Consider the following 25,734-nt stretch of genomic DNA (forward strand, 5'->3'; position numbering starts at 1 on the left):
GGCTCTCTGCCAAGCTTCCTCCTCTCTCTCTCTGCCTGTCTCTCTGCCTACTTGTGATCTCTCTCTGTCAAATAAATAAATAAAATCTTTTTTAAAAAATACTTTTCCAAATACAAATACAATTATTCAAGTTTTAAAACACAGAATCTAACTAATGATGTACTATATGTTGGCTAATTGAATTTAAACAAAATAAATTTAAAAACATGGAATCTAACTTTACAAATACACTTAGATTTAATCTCACAAAAGTAAAGACAAATATACAGCTCATTTACCTGGAACTACAAAGACAATTCTTCATTTTTTATTATTTTAACTACCATTAACTGAGCAGTTTCTACGTGCTATGTGTTGGTGGGAAATTTATATAGATTTTCTAATATTTGCAATATCCCTATGAAATGAGATTGTTGCTTTACAGGAAATGGAGACACAGAAATGTTTAATAACTTACCTAAGATCAGATAATAGCATAATATTTGATAATTCTTAACTATAGAAACCAAAAGCAAAATGCAAATTCTACAGGAACAATCAAACTTGTAACTTAATTAAATGGTTAGAAATGGTTCTTCTGCCCAAGATGTCAAAATAATGGAGATTCCTCACTGGAATGAACTGTCTCACTGTAAGGGGAAAGGGAGCAAGTTGATACCTAGAGAATAACATTATAAAGGAGCCATACTGTCCTGAGGTTGGGGTTGAGTGGGTTGTCATCATTATCTCATTCTCTTTTCCCTAGAGGCTCCACCTACCAACATCTCAACACCTAAATGATAAGGAAAACTGGAAAGAAGGGAAAAAGTAATTGTTTCTAAGAAGCGACTGCCTCTTATAGCTTAGCTTAGCTATTTCTTTCTCCAAGTCAACAGAAAAATCCTAATAGTGTCTTGTCTGCACAACTAGTTCTCAACCCTGACTGTGCAGAGTCAACTTTTAAAACGCAGTTTTTAAAGAACCAGCCATTTTTTAAAAAATTACATATACCCAAGCCTGCCTAGTTTCAATGAATTAGAGTCTCTGGAACAGGTGTCCAAACCTTTGTGTTATAAAGAAAATTGCTCGGGTAATTAAGGAGCACTTGACAAAGGTAGAACTCCAAGGACAGAGACATAGCACTGAAGGAACTCGAAAGGAAGCCAAGAGGGGGGGGGATTAGATAAATTTCAGAAGAAAGTTAAAATTTTAAATTAGATAAATTTCAGAAGAAATTTAAAAACTATCCATGCAAAAAGAGTAACATTTTACATAGAGGGGGGGAAAAAGCAGAAAGATTGTACTATATGACTTAAACTATTATTTTCTCTAAGTTAAGCTCCCTATATAAACCAGAATTTGAAGGGTAAAATTCTCTCTAAAAGCATTTTTAGAAGCAGGATTTATGCTTCTATTTTATTCCACAAATGAAGACATCTTAGTTTGTGTAACTATAAGGAGCAATGTGTAATTAGAATCTACATAAGAGTAAAGACACCATGAACAAATCACTCCTAACTTTAGAAGTAAAAGTTTATTAATAACATCAGCATTTTCAACTATTAAAACAGATTTTTAACAAAACAAATGATTTAACAAGAGCTTCTGATAAAACAAAAGATGGCTGAACCCTCTAACCAGAAGCTTATTTAAGCCCACAGCACCATCTAGTGCTGAGGAGCATGTAACAGAAGGTAATAATTTCCTGAAGCACACAACTCTACTAATGCATAATATATACAAACTTCATATAATGTGCTAAGTGATGGGTCCTACAACTATAAGTCAGATATGGAATACTTGTATCCATTATGAAATGAGATAAACTAATCACTAATTTAAAATTTTTTTAAAAAGGAAGGAAGGAAGGAAGGGAGGAAGGAAGAAAAAAAGAAGGAAAGAAAGGAAGGAAGGAGATCTGGTAAATAAATCAAAACATTTGAATAAGAACAAAGAACTTGGTAAGGCATCCAGTCTTATTTCCATACTGAGCTTCCAAAATCAAAAAAAATTAACCAGATCCAAGCAAATCTATAGTTGAACTTTAAAAATGCCAGCAATTGCAATAATGCATCTATGAGAGCACAGTTTGGTATAAGATGAATGGGTATATTTCCCCAAATATAAAACATTATAAAGATGGTATTACTTCTCACTGATGTCTATATCCCATTAGTCTGCAGCTCCTCCAAGAATGGAATCAAGCTTTGTGATTATTTTTTTATCTCAATTACCTCACACAGAGCTGGACAGATAAGAGATATTCAGTAATGTTCACAGGACAAAACTTATGGATAAAAAATCTAATAATGTAATCACACTCTATAGCATCACTGTTTTAAGCAAACTTTACTACACGTTTAATATAAGATATGTAGGGAGATCAACCAAAATGCCAGGAATATTATCTATTATCTCATCTAATTTTCACAGTTAACATATTTTACAAAAAAAATAATACCACCACCACCTCAAAAACCTATATTTAGATTTTCTAAAGTCATACTGCTAGTAAGTGGCGGAACTGAAATTTTAAAAAGCCACCCTTTTCACGATACCAAGTTGATAGAAGTTTGAGCAGAATATCCTAAAGACAAAGATAAAACTTTTTTATACTACATCAAAGAGCATGTTATTGTTCAACCAAAAGAGGAAATTTAATATTTAAAATATGAATCAGGCAGAACGCTTGTGAGGACACTAAATCTCAAGTTAGAGACACATGTAGGCCAAGTTCCAAGGCACTGGGGAAGGAAAAAAGAGTTCATTCTTCAATAAATACATAAAGATTAATAACTTATAATATGGTTGGAACTGTCATTTGTTTACATTAAAAGAATCCCCATTTACTTGGAAGAACTCTGGGAAGAACATCCAAATTCGCTATCTGAAAATTTCATTATCTCCATCATTGGCTCTGGAAGTAACTTCTGTGGTCTTCAAATGCCTCATTCCAGTACATCTGAGAACTTCTCTATCTTGAACACACTAGGATATCAGCATAGGACTATGCCATGGTGACCAAACTATATAGTTGGGTATAGGAATATAGGAAAGCTATATAGACCATAAAGGAAAATAGCACAAAGAGGGAAAGGTTGTGAAGAAATTAAGTACAGTTAAGACATTACAATATTAATCCCAATGTTAATACCCCAATATTATATAATATTGGGATATTGGGATATTGGGATATCCCAATATTAATCCCAATAAAAGTATTTATTAATAAGACTAATAAAAGTCCTAAGAGCAAGAAAAATATCAATCATGATAATCATAGAAGTACTTATGTTGCTTTGCCTGAAATAAAGATCATAAAATGGGAAAAATACCTTAACATCTGAAATAAATGGAGCAGGTTTCAATGTCACAGAACAGTAAGTTCGGGATAGCAGGATAGGTGGAGGAGGAATTCTGCTTTTCTTTCTTTTCGAACTTTCCACATAGTTTTGATATGAATATAGGGTATTTTGTTCTGCTTCAGTCTTCTCAATTAAAGAATATGCTTCCTATAATAAAGTGTGAACACAGAAAAATACATTTCAGGATTTGAACTGCATTTATATTTGTAGAATTCTGGTAATGTTAAACAACATTACCTTGCTATATGTAAACTTCTGAGCCTCAGTGTTACACATACTGCAAGTTTCAAATGATTTTATAAAAGTAAAAAATAGCTACTAAATAAGACTAAGTAAAAAACAGCTATAAATTAAATAAGGCAATGGAATCATATTTATACACCTAATATGTTCATCATCATTATAATATATTAATATTAGACATTTCATTTTCATATCAAACCCTCTGAATATTTACTATCATATTTCACTGTCTGTAAAAATTCATAGCATGATCATCTACATTTATACTAAAGAACTGTACATCTACCCTTAATGCAACTTGAAATGTGACTCTCAAGTAATAAGACTACCGGTATATGTGATTTATGAAATGAATATTATTGAAAGTTTCTTATTATCAGCAACTAGAAATAGAAACAGTTATTCTGTAAACCTGAAAGAAAGGCAATCTATATTTTAAAAAGTAACATACTGAAGGACAAAACACAAAACAAAAAACATAAAAGTCAGAAGATCTGAATACTACCAAAGAAAGTCAAATATATCCAAAATAATAAAGCATGTAAATGGGTTAAACTTGTCTTTTAAATTAAAAGGCAAAGACTCTTTAATTGAGCTCCACAGCAGAAATCCATATAAAGATTAAAATTAAATGGTAATAGAGAAAAAAATAGCCTTTCCAACAGATGATACTAAAACAATTAGATGTCCACATGCAAAAGTAATAAAGTTGTACCTTTACCTCACACTACATACAAATATTAACTAAAAATGAATTACAGACCTAAATATAAGAGCTAAAATTATAAAATTTTTAAAAGGAAACATACAAGTAAATTTTCATAACTTTGGGTTAGGCAATGGTTTCTTAGCTATAACACCAGAAGGAAACATACATGCACACACATACAAGTAGATAAACTGAACTTCATCAAAATTAATATTTCAAACGATACCATCAAAAAAGTAAGAAAGATAACCAATAGAATGAGAGAAAATATCTGCAAATCATGTACCTGATAATGGACTTGTATTCAAAATATATAAAGAACTGTTACAAGTCAATAATAAAGACAAATAACCCCATTAAAAAGGACAAAAGATCTGAAAAGACATTTCTCCAAAGAAGATATATAAACAGCCAATAAGTACAAAAATGATGCATAGCATCATTGACCATTTAGGGATGAAAATACAAAATCAGCAAACTAATTCAAGAAGCAGAAAACATAAATGCAGGATAATGATAGAATAAACTGAGAAAGATAACAAAAATTTCTTCCCACAACCTCAGAACGAACTTATCTCATTTTTTAAAAAATTCAAATCTTAAAAACCTGATAATTCCTATGCCATTTAAAAATTTTCTAACTATGAAGAAAGAGAACTTCTCAAAAATGTTACAAATTATTGTAAGAAACTTGAAAAATGACTGCACACAAAAACATAGAGCACTCTTCTTACAAATATAAATACAAACATTCTAAATAAAATACTAATACATTAAATCTAGTAATATATTAAAGGAATAACATACTGTAATTATATTCTCTCTCTCCCAAGAATGCATGGATAATTTAATATTAGGAAGTCTACAAATACGATTTAATTTTTCTATAAATCAAATAAGGAAAAATATGATTACAGTTTCAATTGAACTTAATCTTTAACAGTCATTACCAAATTTTTAAAAAAAGAAGTAAAAACAGAAGTCAAAAAAATCTTACGACAAATGAAAATGGTAATACACCATACCAAACTCTATGGGATACAGCAAAAGCAATTCTAAGAAGGAAGTTTATAGTGCAAATGCTTACATTTAGAAAAAAGATAGATCTGGGGTGCCTGGGTGGCACAGTCAGTTAAGTGTCCGATTCTTGGTTTCTGCTCAGGTTGCAAGATTGAGCCCTTCCTCAAGCTCTGTGCTCAGCATGAAGTCTCCTTAAGATTCTCTCCCTCTGCTCTGCCCCTCCCCCCTGCTCTCGCTCTCTCTTTCAAATAAAAATAATTTTTTTTAAAGAAAGAGCTGAAATAAACAATCTAACTTTAAGCTGTAAGGGAACTAGAAAAGGAACAAAAAACTAAGCCCAAAATTAGTGGAAGGAAGGAAATAACACAAATCAGAAGATAAATAAATGAAATAGAGACCAGAAAGATAATAGAAAGGGTCAACTAAAATAAAAGCTGGGTTTTTGAAAAGATAAAACTGACAAATTTTTAGCTAGACTAAGAGAAAAAGAGAAGATACTCAGATTGATAAAATCAGAAATGAAAGAGACGACCTTACAACTGATACTACTGAAATACAAGGAATCAGAAGAGACTACTATGAACATTATACACTAACAAATTGGATAACGTAGAAGAAATTGATAAATAACTAAATACATACAATTTACCAAAACTGAATCATGGAGAAATAGCAAATATGAACAAGCTAATAACAAAGGAGATGAATCAGTAATCAAAAAACCTCCCAACAGGGCACCTGGGTGGCTCAGTGGGTTAAGCCTCTGCCTTCAGCTCAGGTCATGATCTCAGGGTCCTGGATCAAGTCCCGAATTGGGTTTCCTGCTCAGCAGGAAGCCTGCTTCCCCCCTCTCTCTGCCTGCCTTGCTGCCTACTTGTGATCTCTCTCTCTCTCTGTCAAATAAATAAATAAAATATTAATTTTTAAAAACCTCCCAATAAAGATAAGAACAGAATCAGATGATTTCACTGGTGAATTCTAACAAAAATTTAAAACATTCATGCCAATCACTCTCAAACTCTTCTAAAAAAAATTAGAGAGAAAGGGACACTTCCAAATTGATTTAAGGGGCCAGCATGATCCTGATACCAAAGCCAGGCGAGACACTACAAGAAAAGAAAACTCAATATCCTTGATGAATACAAATGCGAAAATCATCAACAAAATTAGAGTAAACCAGATGCAAAAAGTACATTAAAAGAATCACACACCATGATGAAGCAGGATTATTCTGGTATGCAAGGACGGCTCAACATAAATGTGATACAAATTAATAAATGTGATATACCACATTACCAAAATGAAGGATATAAATAATATGATCATTTCAATAGATTCAGAAAAAGAACAAAATTCAACATCCTTTTATGATTAAAAAGAAAAAAAGACTCCACAAACTGGATATAGAAGGAACATACCTCAAAATAACAAAGGTCTTATATGACAAACCTAATGCTACATCATACTCAATGACAAAAGTTAAAAGCATTCCCACTAAGATCAGGAATAAGACAAGAGTGCCCACTCTTACCACTCTTATTCAACATGGTACCAGACATCTTAGCCAAGGCAATCAGAAAAAGGTATACAAATAAAAAAGAAAGAAGAAAATTGTCTCTGTTTACAGATGACATGATCGTATATACAGAAAACTGTAAAGACTCCACCAAAACACCGTCAGAACCAATAAACAAATTCAATAAATTTGCAGGATCCAAAATCAATACAGAAAAATCAGTTGTATTTCTAGACTAACAACAAACTAGCCTCCCAAAATTAAGAAAATAATCCTATTTGTAATAGTATCAAAAATAAGAAAACAGGAATAAATTTAACCAAGGAAGTAATCTGTGCACTGAAAACTATAAAACATCTATGAAAAAAAATTGAAGAAGACTAAATAAATGGAAAAATAATCTATATTCATGGATAGAAAGAATTAATATTGTTGAAATATCCCTACAACCCAAAATGGACCTACAAATTCAATGCAAGCTCTATCAAAATTTTGATAGCAGTTTTCACATAAATAGAAAAAGCAATCCTAAAATTTGTACAGAATGATAAAAGATCCAAATATCTAAAACAGACTTGAACAAGAAGAGCAACACTGGAAACATCACTTCATGATCTCAAATGAAGCAACAGTAATCAAATAGTATGGGAAAAGAAAGGAAGGAAGGAAGAAAAAGAAAAGAAAGAAGACTGAAGGGGGAGGGAAAGAGGGAGGGAGGAAAGAAAGAAAGGGGAAGAAAAGAAGGAAATATGGTCAACTAATTTTTGACAAAGTCACCAAGAATATACAATGAGGATACAATAAATGGTGTTGAGAAAAGTGGATATCCATATTCAAAAGAATGAAATCAGACCCTTATCTTACTGTACATAAAAATGAACTCAAAATGCATTAGAGACTTAAACATAAGACCTGAAACCATAAAACTCAGAGGAAAAAAAGCATAAAGGAAAACTCCTTAACATTGGTTTGGGTGATGATTTTTTGGATCTTACAGCAGAAGTACAGGCAACAAAAACAAAAATAAATATGCTAAAAATTTCTGCACAGCATAGGAAGCAACAAACAAAATGAAAAGGCAACCTATGGAATTGGAGAAAATATCTGTAAACCATACTTTCAATAAAAGCTTGATATCTGAAATATATAAGTAAATCTTAATTCAATAGCAAACTATCAAATAATTTAAATATGGGCAAAAAATATAAATAGAAATTTTTCTTTAAATAAAAAGACATTCAAATGCCCAACAAGTACATGAAAAGATGGTCAATATCATTAATCATCAAGGAAATGCAAATCAAAACCACCATAAGATATGACATGACACCCGTCAGGATGCTATTATCAAAAAAACAAATGATAACAAATGTTGATGAGGATGTAGAGAAAAGAGAATACTTGTACAATGTTAGTAAGGATGAGAACTGGTATAACAATATGATAAACAGTACAGAGGTTCCTCAAAAATTGAAAATAGAACTATCATATCATCCAGCAATCCCACTTCTCGGTATTTAGCCAAAGGAAATGAAATCATTATCTCAAAGATATATCTGCTCTCCTATGTTCATTGTAGCATTATTCAAATAGCCAAGATACAAAAACAATCTGTCTACTTGTAGATGAATAAATAATGTGTCACATATATACAATGGAATGTTATTCAGCCTTAGAAAAGAAGGAAACAAAATAAATGACCTTGAAGACATTATGCTAAGTGAAATGAGCCAGATAGAGAAAGAAAAATACTGTATGGTATCATGTATATGTGTAATCTGAAAAAAATAAAAGTAAAATTCATAGAAAGAGTAAGTAGAATGATGATTGCCAAGGGCAAACAGTAGGGAAGGGGAATTGGGAGATCTGCACAAACTTCCAGTTATAAAGTTCTAAAGATCTATTGTACAGTATGGTGACTACAGTTAATAATAGCATACTTGAAATTTCCTAAGAAACAGATCTTAAGTATTCTCACTTTAAAAAAAAAGAAAAGCAGCTTGGAGGAGCAAGATGGCAGAGGAGTAGGAAACTGAAATATCATTAGGTCCCAGGAGTGCAGCTAGATAGTTATCAAACCATTCTGAACACCTACAAACTCAACAGAAGAGAAGAAGAGCAGTAATTCTAGGAACAGAAAATCAACCACTTTCTAGAAGGTAGAACATGTGAAGAAGTAAATCTAAAGAGATGGGAAGATAGACGGCAGGCAGGGGGGTGGTGGTGGTGAGGGGAATGACTGGCTCCCAGCAAGTGAGAGAGCAACAGAGCACAAAACTGGAACTTTTAGAAGTCCGTTCCACTGAGGGACGTTGCTCCAGAGGCTAAGCAGGGGTGCAGCCCTCGTGGTGACCGTGTTGTCTCAGTACCTGCAGGGTCACAAAAAGACCAGGAGTGCCTGAGTGTGACAGAGCTCCCAGGTATTGGAGCAGAGAAGCTGGCAACAGAGATGGAGCTGAGCAGTAGGCTGTCAGCTAGGGATTACCTTAAACCATGATCCAAGGCAGAGTCAAGCCACTGCTCTTCGAGCAGAGACCCCAAAAGTAGCAGATCCGGAGAGACCCTCTCCCTCCTCCGGGAGGAGTGGTGTGGGAGTGCACAGCAGTTATCAGCTGTGTTTGTAGACTCCAAAAGGGGACGTAGGCCAGAGATAGAAATGCTTGGTCACAGGCTCAGTGAGCTCAGAATGTGGTGGGAGATCAGAGAGAGAGGAGAGATTGACTGTGTTTCTCTGAGGGCACTCTGAAGAGTAGGGCCCTGAGCTCTCAGCTCCTATGGGATCAAAGATGGGGAGGCCGCCATTTTCATTCCTGTCCTCCAAAGCTGTACAGAAAAGTATTCAGGGAACAAAAGCTCCCAAGAGCGAACCCAAGCAGATAACTTAGCCTGGACCCTGAGAAGGGTGGTGCAATTCCGCCTTGGGCAAAGACAGTCAAATGTGATTTTCAAGAATCACTGGAACAAGCCCCTAGCCCAGAAGATCAGCGAGAACATCCAGCCAAGACCAAGTTCATCAATCTGAAACTATGGACCTCCAGAGCCAGGGGAAAGCAACACATTCTGGCTTTTTTCTCATGATCCTTTAGTCTTTCAAAGTTAAATTTTTAAAATTTAATTTATTTCTTATTTTATTTTTTAATTGTTCCTCTTTTTTTTTTTTAAGATTTTATTTATTTATTTGACAGAGAGAAATCACAAGTAGACGGAGAGGCAGGCAGAGAGAGAGAGGAAGGGAAGCAGGCTCCCTGCTGAGCAGAGAGCCCGACACAGGACTCGATCCCAGGATCCCGAGATCATGACCTGAGCAGAAGGCAGTGGCTTAACCCACTGAGCCACCCAGGCGCCCTTGTTCCTCTTTCTTATTTTAACATTTTTAAATTATTTTATCTTATCAATATCTGTTTTTAAATCTTTTTACATTTTCATTGTTATATTTTATCTCTTCATTGTATTTAACCTTATTTTTTGTATACATACAAAATTTTGGGATACAATTTCTTCTTTTTTTTTTCCTTAAAATTTTGGGATACAATTTCTTCTAATAGATTATAAAGTATACCCTAAATCTAACACATGGCTTTGTTCTACTCTCCAGCCCGAACACATTCTTTCCTCTTTTTCTTTTTTCACCAACTTCTTATCAATCTCTGCTTTAGAATCTTTTTTAAAATTTTCATCTTTACAGTCATATCCCATCCCTTCAACATGTTTACCCTTATTTTTGTATATATATGTTTTTCTTTCCTTAAAATTTTGGGAGGTAGTTTGTTCTAACAGACCATAATGCACTGAAAATCAAGTGTGTGGTTCTCTTCTATTTGCCAGTCTGATATATATTTTTTTCTTTTTTCTTTTTTTTCCCCCCCCTTTCTTCTCCCCGCCCTCCCTCCCCCCAGTTTCGGGTCTCTTCTGATTTGGTTAGTGTATATTTTTCTGGGGTCATTGCTGCCCTTTTAGTATTTTGTTCTCTCATTCATTTATTCATATCTGGATAGAATGACAAGGCATAAAAACTCACCACAAAAAAAGAACAAGAGGCAGTACCAACATCTAGGGTCCTAATCAATATGGACATCAGTAATATGTCAGAACTACAGTTCAGAATGACGATAATCAAGGTGCTAGCTGGGCTTGGAAAAAACCATGGATGATATAGAGAAACCCTTTCTGGAGAAATAAAATTCCTTTCTGGAGAAATAAAAAAACTAAAAATAACCAAGTTGAAATCAAAAAAGCTATTAATGAGGTACAATAAAAAATGGAGGCTCTTATTGCTAGGATAAGAGAAAATTAGTGATACAGAAGACCAAATGATGGAGAATAAAGAAGCTGAACAAGAGAGAGACAAACAACTACTAGACCATGAGGGGAGAATTTGAGAGATAAGTGCTACCATAAGATGAAACAATACTAGAATAATTGGGATCACAGAAGAAGAAGAAAGAGAGAGGGGAACAGAAGATATATTGGAGGGAATTATTGTAAAGAATTTCCCTAATATGGCAAAGGGAACAAGCATCAAAATCCAGGAGGCACAAAGAACCCACATCAAAATCAGTAAGAATAGGTCCACACCCAGTCATCTAATAGTAAAACTTACAAGTCTTAGTGACAAAGAGAAAACCCTGAAAGCAGCTCAGGACAAGAGAACTGTAACATACAAAGGTAGAAGTATTAGATTGGCAGAAGACCTATCCACAGAGACCTGGCATGCCAGAAAGGACTGGCATGATGTATTCAGAGCCCTAGATGAGAAAAACATGCAGCCAAGAGTACTATATCCAGCTAGGCTCTCATTCAAAATAGGATAGATAAAAAGCTTCCAGGACAAACAAACACTAATAAAAGAATTTACAAACACCAAATCAGCCCTACAAGAAATATTGAAAGGGGTCCCCTAAGCAAAGAGAGAGCCTAAAAGTAGTAGATCAGAAAGGAACAGAGACAATATACAGTAATAGACACCTTACAGGCAATACAATGGCACTAAATTCATATCTTTCAATAGTTACCCTGAATGTAAATGAACAAAATGCCCCAATCAAAAGACAGAGGGTATCAGAATGGATTAAAAAAAAAAACTCCACCAATACGCTGTCTATAAGAAACTCATTTTAGAGCCAAAGACACCTTCAGATTTAAAGTGAGGGGGTGGAAAACAATGTACCATGATAATGGACATCAGAAGAAAGCTGGGGTGGCAATCCTTATATCAGATCAATTAGATTTTAAGCCAAAGACTATAATAAGAGAAGAGGAAGGATACTATATCATATCCAAAGGGTCTGTCCAACAAGAAGACCTAACAATTTTAAATATCTATGCCCCTAACATGGGAGCAGCCAACTATATAAAACAATTAATAACAAAATCAAAGAAATACATCAACAATAATAAAATAATAGTAGGGGACTTTAAGACCCCCTCACTGAAATGGACAGATCATCCAAGCAAAAGATCAACAAGGAAATAAAGGCCTTAAATGACACTCTGGACCAGATGGACATCACAGATATATTCAGAACATTCCATTCCAAAGCAACAGAATACACATTCTTCCCTACTGCACATGGAACATTCTCCAGGATAGATCACATCCTGGGTCACAAATCAGGTCTCAACCCGTACCCAAAGATTGGGATCACTCCCTGCATATTTTCAGACCACAATGCTCTGAAACTAGAACTCACACAAGAGGAAAGGTAGAAAGAACTCAAATACATGGAGGCTAAAGAGCATCCTACTAAAGAATGAATGGGTCAACCAGCAAATTAAAGATGAATTGAAAAAATTCATGGAGACAAATGATAATGAAAACACAACTGTTCAAAATCTGTGGGACACAGCAAAGGCAGTCCTGAGAGAAAAATATACAGCGGTACAAGCCTTTCTTAAGCAACAAGAAAGATTTCAAATACACAGCCTAAACCTACACCTAAAGGAGCTAGAGAAAGAACAGCAAAGAAAGCCTAAACCCAGGAGGAGAAAAAATAATAAAGATCAGAGCAGAAATCAGTGAAACAGAAACCAAAAGAACAGTAGAAGAAATCAACGAAACTAGGAGCTGGTTCTTTGAAAGAATTAATAAGATTGATAAACCCCTGGCCAGACTTATAAAAAAGAAAGGAGAAAGGACCCAAATTAATAAAATCATGAATGAAAGAAGAGAGATCACAACCAACACCAACGAAATAAAATCATCTTAAGAACATATTATGAGCAACTATACATCAGCAAATTTGACAATCTGGGAACAATGGATGCATTCCTAGAGACATATAAACTACCAAAATGGAACCAGGAAGAAATAGAAAACTGAACAGACCCATAACCAGTAAGGAAATTGAAACAGTCACTTAAAAATCTCCCATAAACAAGAGCCCAGGGCCAAATGGTTTCCCAGGGGAATTCTACCAAACCTTTAAAAAAGAATTAATACCTATTCTTCTGAAACTGTTCTAAAAAATAGAAATGGAAGGAGAACTTCCAAACTCATTTTATGAGGCCAGCATTACCTTGATCCCAAAACCAGACAAAGATTCCATCAAAAAGGAGAATTACACACCAATATTCTTGATGAACACGAATGCAAATATTCTCACCAAAATACTAGCCAATAGGATCCAACAGTACATTAAAAGGATTATTCATCACGACCAAGTGGGATTTATTTCTGGGCTACAAGGTTGATTCAACATCCACAAACCAATCAATGGATTGAATATATTAATAAAAGAAAGAACAAAAATAACATGATACTCTCAATAGATGATAAAAAGCATTTGACAAACTACAGCATTTTTTTGCGATCAAAACCCTTCAAAGTGTAGGGGTAGAGGGTACATAACTCAATATCATCAAAGCCACCCACAGCAAATATCATTCTCAATGAGGAAAAAACTGAGGGCTTTTTCCCTAAGGTCAAGAACACGGCAGGGATGTCCACTATCACCACTGCTGTGCAACATAGTACTAGAAGTCCTAGTCTCAGCAATCAGACAACAAAAAGAAATAAAAGACATCCTAATCAGCAAAGAAGAAGTCAAACTCTCACTCTTTGCAAATGATAGAATACTTTATGTGGAAAACCCAGAAGACTCCACTCCAAAACTGCTAGAACTCATACAGGAATTCAGTAAAGTATCAGGATATAAAAATCAATGCACAGAAGTCAGTTGCATTTCTCTACACCAACAGCAAGTCAGAAGAAAGAGAAATTAAGGAGTCGATCCCATTTACAACTGCACCCAAACCGTAAGATACCTAACCAAAGAGGCAAAGAATCTGTACTCAGAAAACTATAGAGTGCTCATGAAAGAAATTGAGTAAAACACAAAGAAATGGAAAAACGTTCTATGCTTATGGATTGGAAGAACAAATATTTTTAAAAAGTCTATGTTACCTAAAGCAATCTACACATTTAATCCAATCCCTATTAAAACACCATCAATTTTTTCAAAGAAATGGAACAAATAATCCTAAAATTTATATGGAACCAAAAAAGACCCCACATAGCCAGAGCAATGTTGAAAAAGAAAACCAAAGCTGACAGCATCACAATTCCAGACTTCAAGCTCTATTACAAAACTGTCATCATCAAGACAGTATGGTACTAGCACAAAAACAGACACATAGATCAATGGAACAGAAAAGAAAATCCAGAATTGGACCCTCAACTCTATGGTCAACTGAACTTCTACAGAGAGGAAAGAATATCCAATTAAAAAAAAGACCACCTCTTCAACAAATGGTTTTGGGGAAATTGGACAGCCACATGCAGTAGAATGAAACTGGTCTATTTCCTTACACCACACACAAAAATAGACTCAAAATGGATGAAAGACCTCAGTATGAGACAGGAATCCATCAAAATCCTTGAGGAGAACACAGGTAACAACTTTTTTGACCTCAGCAACAGCAACTCCTTCCTAGAAACATCGCCAAAGGCGAGCGAAGCAAGGCCAAAAATTGGGACTTCATCAAGATCAAAAGCTTTTGCACAGCAAAGGAAACAAGTCAACAAAACCAAAAGACAACTGACAGAATGGGAGAAGTATTTGCAAATATCAGATAAAGGGCTAGTATCCAAAATCTTATAAAGAACTTATCAAACTCAACACCCAAAGAATAATCCAATCAAGAAATGGGCAGAAGACATGAACAGACATTTCTGCAAAGAAGAAATCCAGATGGCCAACAGACACATGAAAAACTGCTCAACATCACTCGCCATCAGGGAAATACAAATCAAAACCACAGTGAAATACCACCTCACACCAGTCAGAATGGCTGAAATTAACAAGTTAGGAAACAACAGATGTTGGCACCAGCCATGACATCAGCCACAGCAACATCCTCCTAGGAACATCGCCAAAGGCAAGGGAAGCAAGGGCAAAAATGAACTATTGGGATTTCATCAAGATCAAAAGCTTTTGCTCAAGAGGAAGTATTTCTCCCAAAATTGGGAGTAGGCAAACTACTAATTGGTTTATCTTTGTGTTGTATGCTAGTTAAAAAAAAAAAAAAAGAAAGAAAATATGTAATATAATATAAAAAAAAAAGCTTTTATGATGGATTTTGTAAATAGATTTGTTACAGGGTAACCTGTTCTCTAGCTGTGATCTTATCACTTCAAATGGGTGTAATTTGAATAAATTTTGTATGGTAAAGGATCAATAAAATGATTTTTTTAAGAGTTTAAAAAAAAAAAAAAGCTTTTGCACAGCAAAGGAAACAGTTAACAAAACCAAAAGACAACTGACAGAATGGGAGAAGATATTTGCAAACGACATATCAGATAAAGGGCTAGTATCCAAAATCTATAAAGAACTTATCAAACTCAACATCCAAAGAACAAATAATCCGGTCAAGAAATGGGCAGAAGACATGAACAGACATTTCTGCAAAGAAGACATCCAGATGGCCAACAGACACATGAAAAAGTGCTCAACATCACTCAGCATCAGGGAAATACAAATCAAAGCCACAATGAGATATCACCTCACACAAGTCAGAATGGCTAAAATTAACAAGTAAGGAAACGACAGATGTTGGCAAGGATGCAGAGAAAGGTGAACCCTCCTACACTGTTGGTAAGAATGCAAGCTGGTGTAGTCACTCTGGAAAACAGTATGGAGGTTCCTCAAAAAGTTGAAAATAGAGCTACCCTATGACCCAGCAATCGTGCTACTAGGTATTTACCCTAAAGATACAAATGTAGTGATCCGAAGGGGCACATGCACCTGAATGTTTATAGCAGCAATGTCCACAAAAGCCATGGAAAGAATATGGAAAGAACCTAGATGTCTATCAAGAGATGAATGGATAAAGAAGATGTGGTGTATATATATACAATGGAATACTATGTAGCCACCAAAAGAAATGAAAATTTGCCATTTGCAACAATGTGGATGGAACCAGAGGTTATTGCGCTGATTGAAATAAGTCAATCAGAGAAAGACAGTTATCATGTGATCTTTCTGATATGAGGAATTTGAGAGGCAGGGCGGGGGGGGGTGAGGGTTAGGGAGGAAAAACATGAAACAAGATGGGATTGGGAGGGAGACAAACTATAAGAGACTCTTAATCTCATGACACAAAGTGAGGGTTCCCCGGGGGAGGGAAGGTAGGGATAGGGTGGCTTAGTTATGGACATTGGGGGTATGTGCTAAGGTGAGTACTGTGAAATGCGTAAGCCTGATGATTCACAGACCTGTATCCCTGGGGCAAATAATATATTATTCGTTAGTTTTAAAGAAACATAACTTACTCAGCCATCAAAGAGAATGAAATCTTACAATTTGCAATGACATGAACGGAACCACAGGGTATTAAGCTGAATGAGTGAAGTAAGTCAGTCAGATAAAGACAAATATATGATTTCACTCATATGTGAAACTTAAGAAACAAATGAACATAAGGGAAGGGAAGGAAAAATAAAATAAGACAAAAATAGAGAGGGAGACAAACCATAAGAGACTCTTAACTATAGGAAACAACCTGAGAGTTGCTGGAGGGGAGGTAGGCAGGGGATGGGGTACTTGAGTGATAGGCATCAAGGAAGGCACTTGATGTAAGGAGCACTGGGTGTTATCTGCAACTGATGAATCACTAAATTCTACCTTTGAAACTAGTACTACACTGTACATTACTTAAATTGAATTTAAATTAAAAAATTTAAAAAGGTAACTCTATGATGTGATAAATGTGTTAATTAAGCTGCTTGTGGTAATTATTTCAAAATGTATGGTAGTCTCTGCTTATCCATAGGGATACCTTCCAATATGCCTGAAGCCACAGACAGAATTAAACCCCATATATACTATGTGTTTTTCTCATACATACATACCTATGATAAAATTTAATGTATAAATTAGGCATAGTGGGGGATTAGCAATAGCTAATAATAAAATAGAACAATTATAACAATATATTGTAATAAAAGTTATGTGAATGTGGTTTTGTTCTCAAAATCTCTTATTGTACTGCATTCACCCTCTTCTTGTGATGTGAAAAGATAAAATATCTACATGATGAGATGAAGTAAGGGCACTGTAACGTAGCATTAAGCCACTACTGACCTTCTGATGGTATGTCGGAAGGAAAATCATCTATTCCAGACTGTCATTGACTGCAGGTAACTGACACTGCAGAAAGCGAAACCACAGCTAAGAGAAGACTACTGCATACCTATATCAAATCATCATGCTGTACATTCAAAAGATATTACAATTTTATTTGCCAATTATGCCTTAGTAAAGCCATGGGAAAGGAGTGGCAAACCTCAATAAACTAGGAAAGCTCTTTGTTTAGCATTAGAAAAATATTAATTTTAGCCAATAGTCACCTAATTGTGAAGCACTAAAAGAATCATCAATAAAATCCAAAAGGAGACAAAATACCACTATTTTCTTTTATTCTGGAATTCTAGCCAATTTAATGAATTTAAGAAAAGAAATCCTGAAAAAGGTAAGACAAATTTCTTTCTACCAAATTTCAAATACATTTCACTCTCTTACAAAAACCTGTGCTTTTTCCTCTGCAGAAGACATGCTAAGTTTCAAAGGTTCCACTTGGAGATCTAGACTTGATCTAAAAGAAAGGGTAAGACTATCTGTGAGTCATTTGCATCAAAGTGATATTTAAAGTGAGTAAACCAGTTCCCTGTGGGAGTGTAGATTATAAAACTGTAGTATTATACTTTTTTTCTAAAATAAAGATTGACCTAAATTGAGATGAGAATTAACTCATTTTTATTTTTATAGGGAATGGTTGACATTAAGGTCTAAAATCATTAGTTGTGATTAAAATTTATCTATAATAATAAATGGATTTTTTTAACTCTGCTTATTCTGTGCCAGGAGACCTTGAAAAAAATTTTTTTGGCATTTATAGTTCAAAAATCTTGCCGCCTGCATAGGATATTCATTCCTTCATGCGAGAAGGGATGTGTTATATAGGCCTTGTGTAGTGTTGTCCAGGGCCTACATGCCAAAGACCTTAACTAATTTATAGACACATGGTGCTCAGTATAACTTGAATCATTGAATGAATGACTCAGTCAAGGAACATAGAATGGCATCTGTTAACTTTCTCACTCATTTAACCAAACTGAGGGGGGGAAATGGAGAAAATGGATGGAAAGAAAGATGTTGAAAGAGCTGTGTCACAAAACACTATGAGTCAAGGCAACAAGGTGCCTATTCAACCCAGAGGACACAACAAGCACAGGGCTGGGCAGAGGCTCATTCACCTTTCTACCCTCTACCATAGATGACAGACCAGATTAGGCTCCCTGAGAGGACAGATGTGCCCACAGAGCATGGTTCTCTTGAAAAGCAACAACAGGTAGGAGCTTGATAAGAGGCCAGAATTAAAGTAAGAAGCCTGAGCAGAAAAGGTAAGTAGATTCCCCCAGATAACTGTGGAAAATTTTTAAGAAATTCCTACTTGAACAGAAGGTAGATGAAAGCTATTATATTTTGAACATGAAATGTTAATGTGACTTCATTTGCGTCACAGACTGGAGACCAAGATATTTTAGGCTACATAAGAACAGGTGAAATCAGCCTAAGGAAAAATTATGCAACACAAGGAAAGGGACCAATGCCTTGAAAGTTTCCCTCCTCTGGATTATGTGTGCAGCCTAAAAAATACACCAGCAGCATTGGTTTGCTGTCCTAATATTAACACAGACTGCCTCTGACCCCATCTCAGCTGTATGGCCAACTGTCCTGGGCTTTCTATACTTATTCCCAAAATTTGCCTCAGCAGTTCATGTTCCATTGAACCAGTCATTCACTAGCATCTTCTGACTTGACTCTACCAACTTCTCTCTACATATCCACGAACCCAGCTTCCTGCTTTCTGCCATGGACTATCACACAGATATTTCTCAAACCCTGGCTGCTGTTCAGTATCATCTATCCCCACTCTGAACCTATTTAGTAAAAAATCTCCAGGGGTGGAGCTTAAGCATCTGTATTATTAACAACTGTTGAGGGTAATTTTGAAATACAGTAGGGACTGGCAACCACTAACTGAGATGAGTTCATCAGCCTCCTACTCTTTCTCTCAGTCTTTGGTCTCCTCAACCTCCAGTCTTCTACTCCTTCAGTGGTTCTTCCTCTACTTGTTATAGTGCAAACTCAACAGCCTTTGTATTCTGATCACGATTATAATAATAAATAGCCTTTTCTAACCTTATCTCTCTTTTACTCTTTTGTTGTCCCATAGCTACTGCCTAGCCAACGTAACCTTTGAAGCCATTTTTTTTTAAAAAGCCATTTATTCCCTGAGAAGCTATGCTTGTCATGCCTCAACTTTTCCCATGCCTCAACTTTTCCTCAACTTCCTCTTCCTGTAGATTTCTACATCCTTTTCTGTGCTTTTAGGTCCACTCAAACATCATCTCTGAATCCTCCCAAGAGAAATCCCACACATTTCTGTACTTATTCTCGTCATTTTCTACTCTTTATTTTAGCATGTATCTTACAATATGATCTGTGTAGTTACTGTCCAGACTCTAAACAGTGAGCATCTTGGTGGCAAGGACAGTACTTTATTTATCTCTTTAGGTTCAATAAATGTGTTTTGAATGAAAGACATGAAATTAGGACAGATGAGGATGATCCATAATGCATTTTAAGGCAATACGTTTAAAATATTCTGATTGGAAAATAAATAAATAAATAAAATGTTCTGATTGGGTCTTCATTAGTTTTAATTCCCTAACTCAGATTTCATGGCCCCATTTGAAATAGATTAATAAAAGTACTAGATTTTTAAAAGTACTTGATTTATATGAATTTATATGAATCAGATAAATTCTATAATAGGACTCAAGGTAAAACCTATGTTAGAAATTAAAATCCTAACTTAGTGAACCAAACCACTGAGCTGCTAAAAGCATTCCATTTACAAGAAAGTGATCATCACACTAGTTAGAAAAAGCATCTGCACCCCCATGTTCACTGTGGCATTATTTACAATAGCCAAGACATGTTATATATATGAATGTACGATTCATCTATATATACATATATATGCACATACACACATATGAATATTATCCAGCCATAGAAAAAGAATGAAATCTTGCCATTTGTGACAACATGGATGGGTGCTGAGGGCATTAAGTTAAGTGAAATAAGTCAGAGAAAGACAAATACTATATGATGTCATGCATATGTGGAATCTAAAAAAAAAAAATCAGATAGATACTGAGAACAGATTGGTGGTTGCTAGAGGTTGGGGGTGGGAGGTGGGGCAAAATGGGTGAAAGAGGTCAAAATGTACAAATTTCCAATTATAAAATAAGTAAGTCATGGTAATATAATGTACAGCCTAGGGACTATAGTTAATAATACTGTACTGCTTATTTGAAAGTTCCTAGAGAGTAAATCTAAAAAGTTCTCATCACAAGAAAAAAAATTGTAACTGTTGACAGATGCATAAGTTAATAAGATTTACTGTGGTGATCATTTAGCAATATATATAAATCTCAATCATTACATTGTATACCTGAAATTAATATAATGTTATCTGTCAATTATACATCAATTTTTTAAAAAGAAAATGCTGGAGATTTACCCCAAAGATACAGATGTAGTGAAAAGAAGGGCCATCTGTACCCCAATGTTTATAGCAGCAATGGCCATGGTCACCAAACTGTGGAAAGAACCAAGATGCCCTTCAATGGACAAATGGATAAGGAAGATGTGGTCCATATACACTATGGAGTATTATGCCTCCATCAGAAAGGACGAATACCCAACTTTTGTAGCAACATGGACAGGACTGGAAGAGATTATGCTGAGTGAAATAAGTCAAGCAGAGAGAGTCAATTATCATATGGTTTCACTTACTTGTGGAGCATAACAAATAGGATGGAGGACAAGGGGAGATGGAGAGGAGAAGGGAGCTGAGGGAAATTGGAAGGGGAGGTGAACCATGAGAGACTATGGACTCTGAAAAACAGTCTGAGGGTTTTGAAGGGGCGGGGGGTGGGAGGTTGGAGAAGCCAGATGGTGGGTATTAGAGAGGGCATGGATTGCATGGAGCACTGGGTGTGGTGCAAAAACAATGAATACTGTTATGCTGAAAAAAATAAATAAATTTTTTAAAAAAGCATTTTTTAAAAAAAGAAAGTGATTAGAGCTTTTTAAAGGGGTTCCTCAAGTAGGAGGAGGAAATATCACTAGAAAAGTAGTCTCAAAAACTCAAGAAAGAAAAATATCCACAAAACCAGCTCTATTCAACTGTGAAAACAAAAAGTATGTGAGCGTCTAGATGGCTCAGTTGGTTAAGCATCCAACTCGTGATTTCAGCTCAGGTCATGATCTTAGGGACATCTGAGACTAGTTCCAGGTGCAATCCATTAAAGTAAATCGGTGGTATATTGTGTAAAAAGCCAACATGGGCTTCCAGAAGTCCAATACCAAGACAGGCAAATGGAGGGTAAGATCGCCATTTAAAAAAAAAAAAAAAAAAAGACCAGTCATTTCATTTAGAAAGCTAACAAGCTATTATCAAAAGTTTGTACCTCAGTCCTGGCAACAAGTTGGTCCACTTTTAACTGATTAGGAATAAAACAGACACCTGATGAGATTATACAGCTGCACAAAGTCAAGAAACTTTTGAGAAACTAAACCAGCGTATGAATTATTCAAGAGCTCTGAAAAGACTCGGGCTTTTTTAACCTTTTTATGGTATCAGGTGATGCATCAGTTACTGATTTGGGGATAATTTTATTACAAGATCATGATAATGTAAAACATTCTGTAATATACCCCAGTTGAAAATGATTGCCAGGGGAAAGAAATTTATTTGTCTTCTTTAAAGAAAGAAAGTTTGGCAATTATTTGAGCCATAACATCATTGTTTACGAGAGCACCCTAAGGACTGATCATTAAGCCTTAACACTTGGATAAAAAATACCACTGAGGAGCAGAGGTGGCTATAGAAGTTTTCAGGACTTCTAAATAAATATTCAACATGTTCCTAGTTGGTGACAATCCTTGTGGAGGACCCCTAATAAAAAACAGAGCCTCTAAATACATCTCATGAGTCTATCCTAAGAGGACATTATACTTAAAAATTTTTCTTAAAATAGTTTCATTTAAGAAATTAAAGAAAAAGACACACAAGGGAAAAAATGTAAAAAAAAAAAACAAAACTTCAGTCTTTTCATATCTCCAGGGTGTCCCCCAGTGACAGTGGTAGGAAGATAGAGGCCGAACAGGAATGAGCATATTATGACAGTATAAGGACCAGACTGAGTCTTAATAAAACAAAAAGGGAAATCCCAAAGGCTTTATTCTCTCCAGGCTCTAAGATGCCACAATATTACTCCTGAGACAGTTCTAAAAAAGAAAGATAAGTTTTATTTGACATAGAAATAGGACTGAAGTATTAGTATCCGCCAAGCTCTAGACAGTAGCATGTGGCCACAGAAGCATCTGTTGAGAAAATGGATCTGAACACACCCCCAGAGTCTTCCAACAAAGATTGGGCACCACTTGGCCTTGTCAGCTGAGACTATCCAAACATCACCAAACTCCTCCTTGATTCAAAAGCTGGAAGTGCAATGATAATAAGGCTCCTCCCTAACGCTGCCAGGACAGACTTCCCAACCCTGAACATTAATAGCATCTGTCTGCTCAAAATCCTTAGACTTGGGGCACCTGGGTGGCTCAGTGGGTTAAGGCCTTGCCTTCAGCTCAGGTCATGGTCTCAAGGCCCTGGGATCAAGCCCCGCGTCAGGCTCTTTGCTAGGCGAGGAGCCTGCTTCCTGCTCTCTTTCTCTCTGCCTACTTGCGATCTCTGTCTGTCAAATAAATAAATAAAATCTTAAAAAAAAAATCCTTAGACTTCCTCTCTGGTCTCACTTCTTACCCTCTTCTCCCAACAGATCCCTCTTCCCCTTGCCATTTCATCTGTGCCTCTATGACACTGAATAACCTATAGGACCACAAGAACTCTGTGATCATTCTAGCTTTAGGAATTTTGTACATGTTGTTTTCTCTTCCTATAAAGTCCTTTTCACCCTCTGTCTTCCTCTTTCTCTGGCTACTCCTGCCTATCAGTATTCAACCTGATTCCTTTTCTGGAAGTTTCTTTATACATCACCCAATATTTGGTTAGGCATTCCTTTGCTAAATTCCCCTGGAATTCTTGCAGTTAAAGTATATATGACAGTAACCCATAATTACCTTCTTACTTGTCTATGTTTCCACAAACTACATTTATCTTGAAGGCAGGGACCAAAAAAGAAGGCAATCCATCAATATTTGTCGCATAAATAAAGAATTTTTGTTTGTTTGTTCTTATCCCCTGTACTCAACTTAATACCAGGCACACAATGTACAATAAATATTTGCTGAATGGATCATAAGTACTCAAAAACATTTGTTGGATGAATGAAATAATGGACAGATGATTACAAGGTGCTACATATCAGAAATCTCAAATTTCTTTTTCTTTTTTTAATTTTTTATTTCTTTTTAGTATAACAGTATTCATTGTTTTTGCACCGCACCCCCTTCCAATTTCCCTCAACTCCCTTCTCCTCTCCATCTCCCCTTGTCCTCCATCCTATTTGTTATGCTCCACAAATAAGTGAAACCATATGATAATTGACTCTCTCTGCTTGACTTATTTCACTCAGCATAATCTCTTCCAGTCCTGTCCATGTTGCTACAAAAGTTGGGTATTCGTCCTTTCTGATGGAGGCATAATACTCCATAGTGTATATGGACCACATCTTCCTTATCCATTCGTCCGTTGAAGGGCATCTTGGTTCTTGCCACAGTTTGGTGACCGTGGCCATTGCTGCTATAAACATTGGGGTACAGATGGCCCATCTTTTCACTACATCTGTATCTTTAGGGTAAATACCCAGTAGTGCAATTGCAGGGTCATAGGGAAGCTCTATTTTTAATTTCTTGAGGAATCTTCACACTGTTTTCCAAAGTGGCTGCACCAACTTGCATTCCCACCAACAGTATAAGAGGGTCCCCCTTTCTGCACAGCCTCTCCAACACATGTTGTTTCCTGTCTTGCTAATTTTGGCCATTCTAACTGGTGTAAGGTGGTATCTCAATGTGGTTTTAATTTGAATCTTCCTGATGCCTAGTGATGATGAACATTTTTTCATGTGAAATTTCAATATCCTACTTTCTGACCTCAAACCCATATCCTTCCAGCTCTCTCAGACTAATTTTCTTTTTTTTTTTTTAAGATTTTATTTATTTATTTGACAGGCAGAGATCACAAGTAGGCAGAGAGGCAGGCAGAGAAAGAGGAGGAAGCTCTGCTCTGCAGAGAGCCCGATGGGGGGCTCAATCCCAGGACCCTGGGATCATGACCTGAGCCAAAAGCAGAGGCTTTAAACCAATGAGCCACCCAGGTGCCCCAGACTAATTTTCTGATCCCTAACTTCAAAGAGATCTCCAGTCTCTGGACATCTCCATGCTCACCAAGTCTTTAAATACCCTGAAGGTATCACTTCCCTCCCTACTCAATCTGCACCCATTTTTATTAGGAACTTTTAACCCATACATTCTTTGTAAAAATATAGTCCTGTACAAATCTCTGCTGTCACAAATATTTTGCTGTCACAGCTACTAAAAACACTACACCAGGGTAATGCCATACCACCTTGCAGATGGAGACCAGTATAAATTCATGGTCCTCAACTTCAGCTATAACTTTGTGCTGGCCAGTCCTTCAACTTCATTGCCAACTCCCTCATCCATTCCTCATCCATTCCACTCCACTCTCTAATCGTCTTCTCTCTCCTGGGTCCAACTGTCCACCTTTGTTGGCAGATATGCTTGCCTCCTACTTTATCAGATGATTGACATAAGGCATAAACTCAACTCTCTGCCTCCACACCAATAGGCTTTCTCAAATCTACATTGATCTATTCCTCCTTCTTTTTTGTATCAGAGGATGAGGAGTCTGCTCTGTTGCCTACCCTCCATTGAAGATGAATCACTTTATCTGTGTTTTGAATCTCATCTCCTTCCCTCTTCTAATAGGACTGTGCTCTATTATTAACCCCTCTCATATCTTCAATTTCTCTCTTTTCTTCTGGCTCCTCATACTCATTATATAAATATGTGAAACATTTTCTCTTAAACTCTGTATCCTTTCCCTAGCTTTGACCTATTTTTTTTTCTTATCAGCCAAACTGCTTGTAGCATCATCCTCTACTTCACCATGTGCCATTTACTCAGCCAATACCATCAAATTTTTATGGGTAATACACAGGGACAAAATTTTTTAAAAATCCTCTACCTTGAAATGTGAGTATCCTCAAGAATTTAAATTCTAAAATCAACATACAATGAATCGGTAAGAAGAGAGAACAATTTCCAGGCCAGAGTAAAAAATAAACT

General features: G+C 35.8%; 1 protein-coding gene across 1 annotated transcript in view; it reads right to left on the bottom strand.

Annotated features, from left to right (window-relative positions):
• Nucleotides 1–25,734, bottom strand: part of CFAP54 (cilia and flagella associated protein 54) — a 303,235-nt gene that overhangs the window by 208,174 nt on the left and 69,327 nt on the right. The window contains exon 20 of the mRNA XM_004748490.3: nt 3,315–3,491. Coding sequence (XP_004748547.1) covers nt 3,315–3,491 — 177 coding nt within the window. The remainder of the gene's footprint in view (nt 1–3,314; nt 3,492–25,734) is intronic.

The sequence above is a fragment of the Mustela putorius genome, unplaced genomic scaffold (assembly GCF_011764305.1).
Source record: "Mustela putorius furo isolate JIRA1106 unplaced genomic scaffold, ASM1176430v1.1 tig00000788_pilon_pilon_pilon, whole genome shotgun sequence".
Taxonomy (NCBI): Eukaryota; Metazoa; Chordata; class Mammalia; order Carnivora; family Mustelidae; genus Mustela; species Mustela putorius.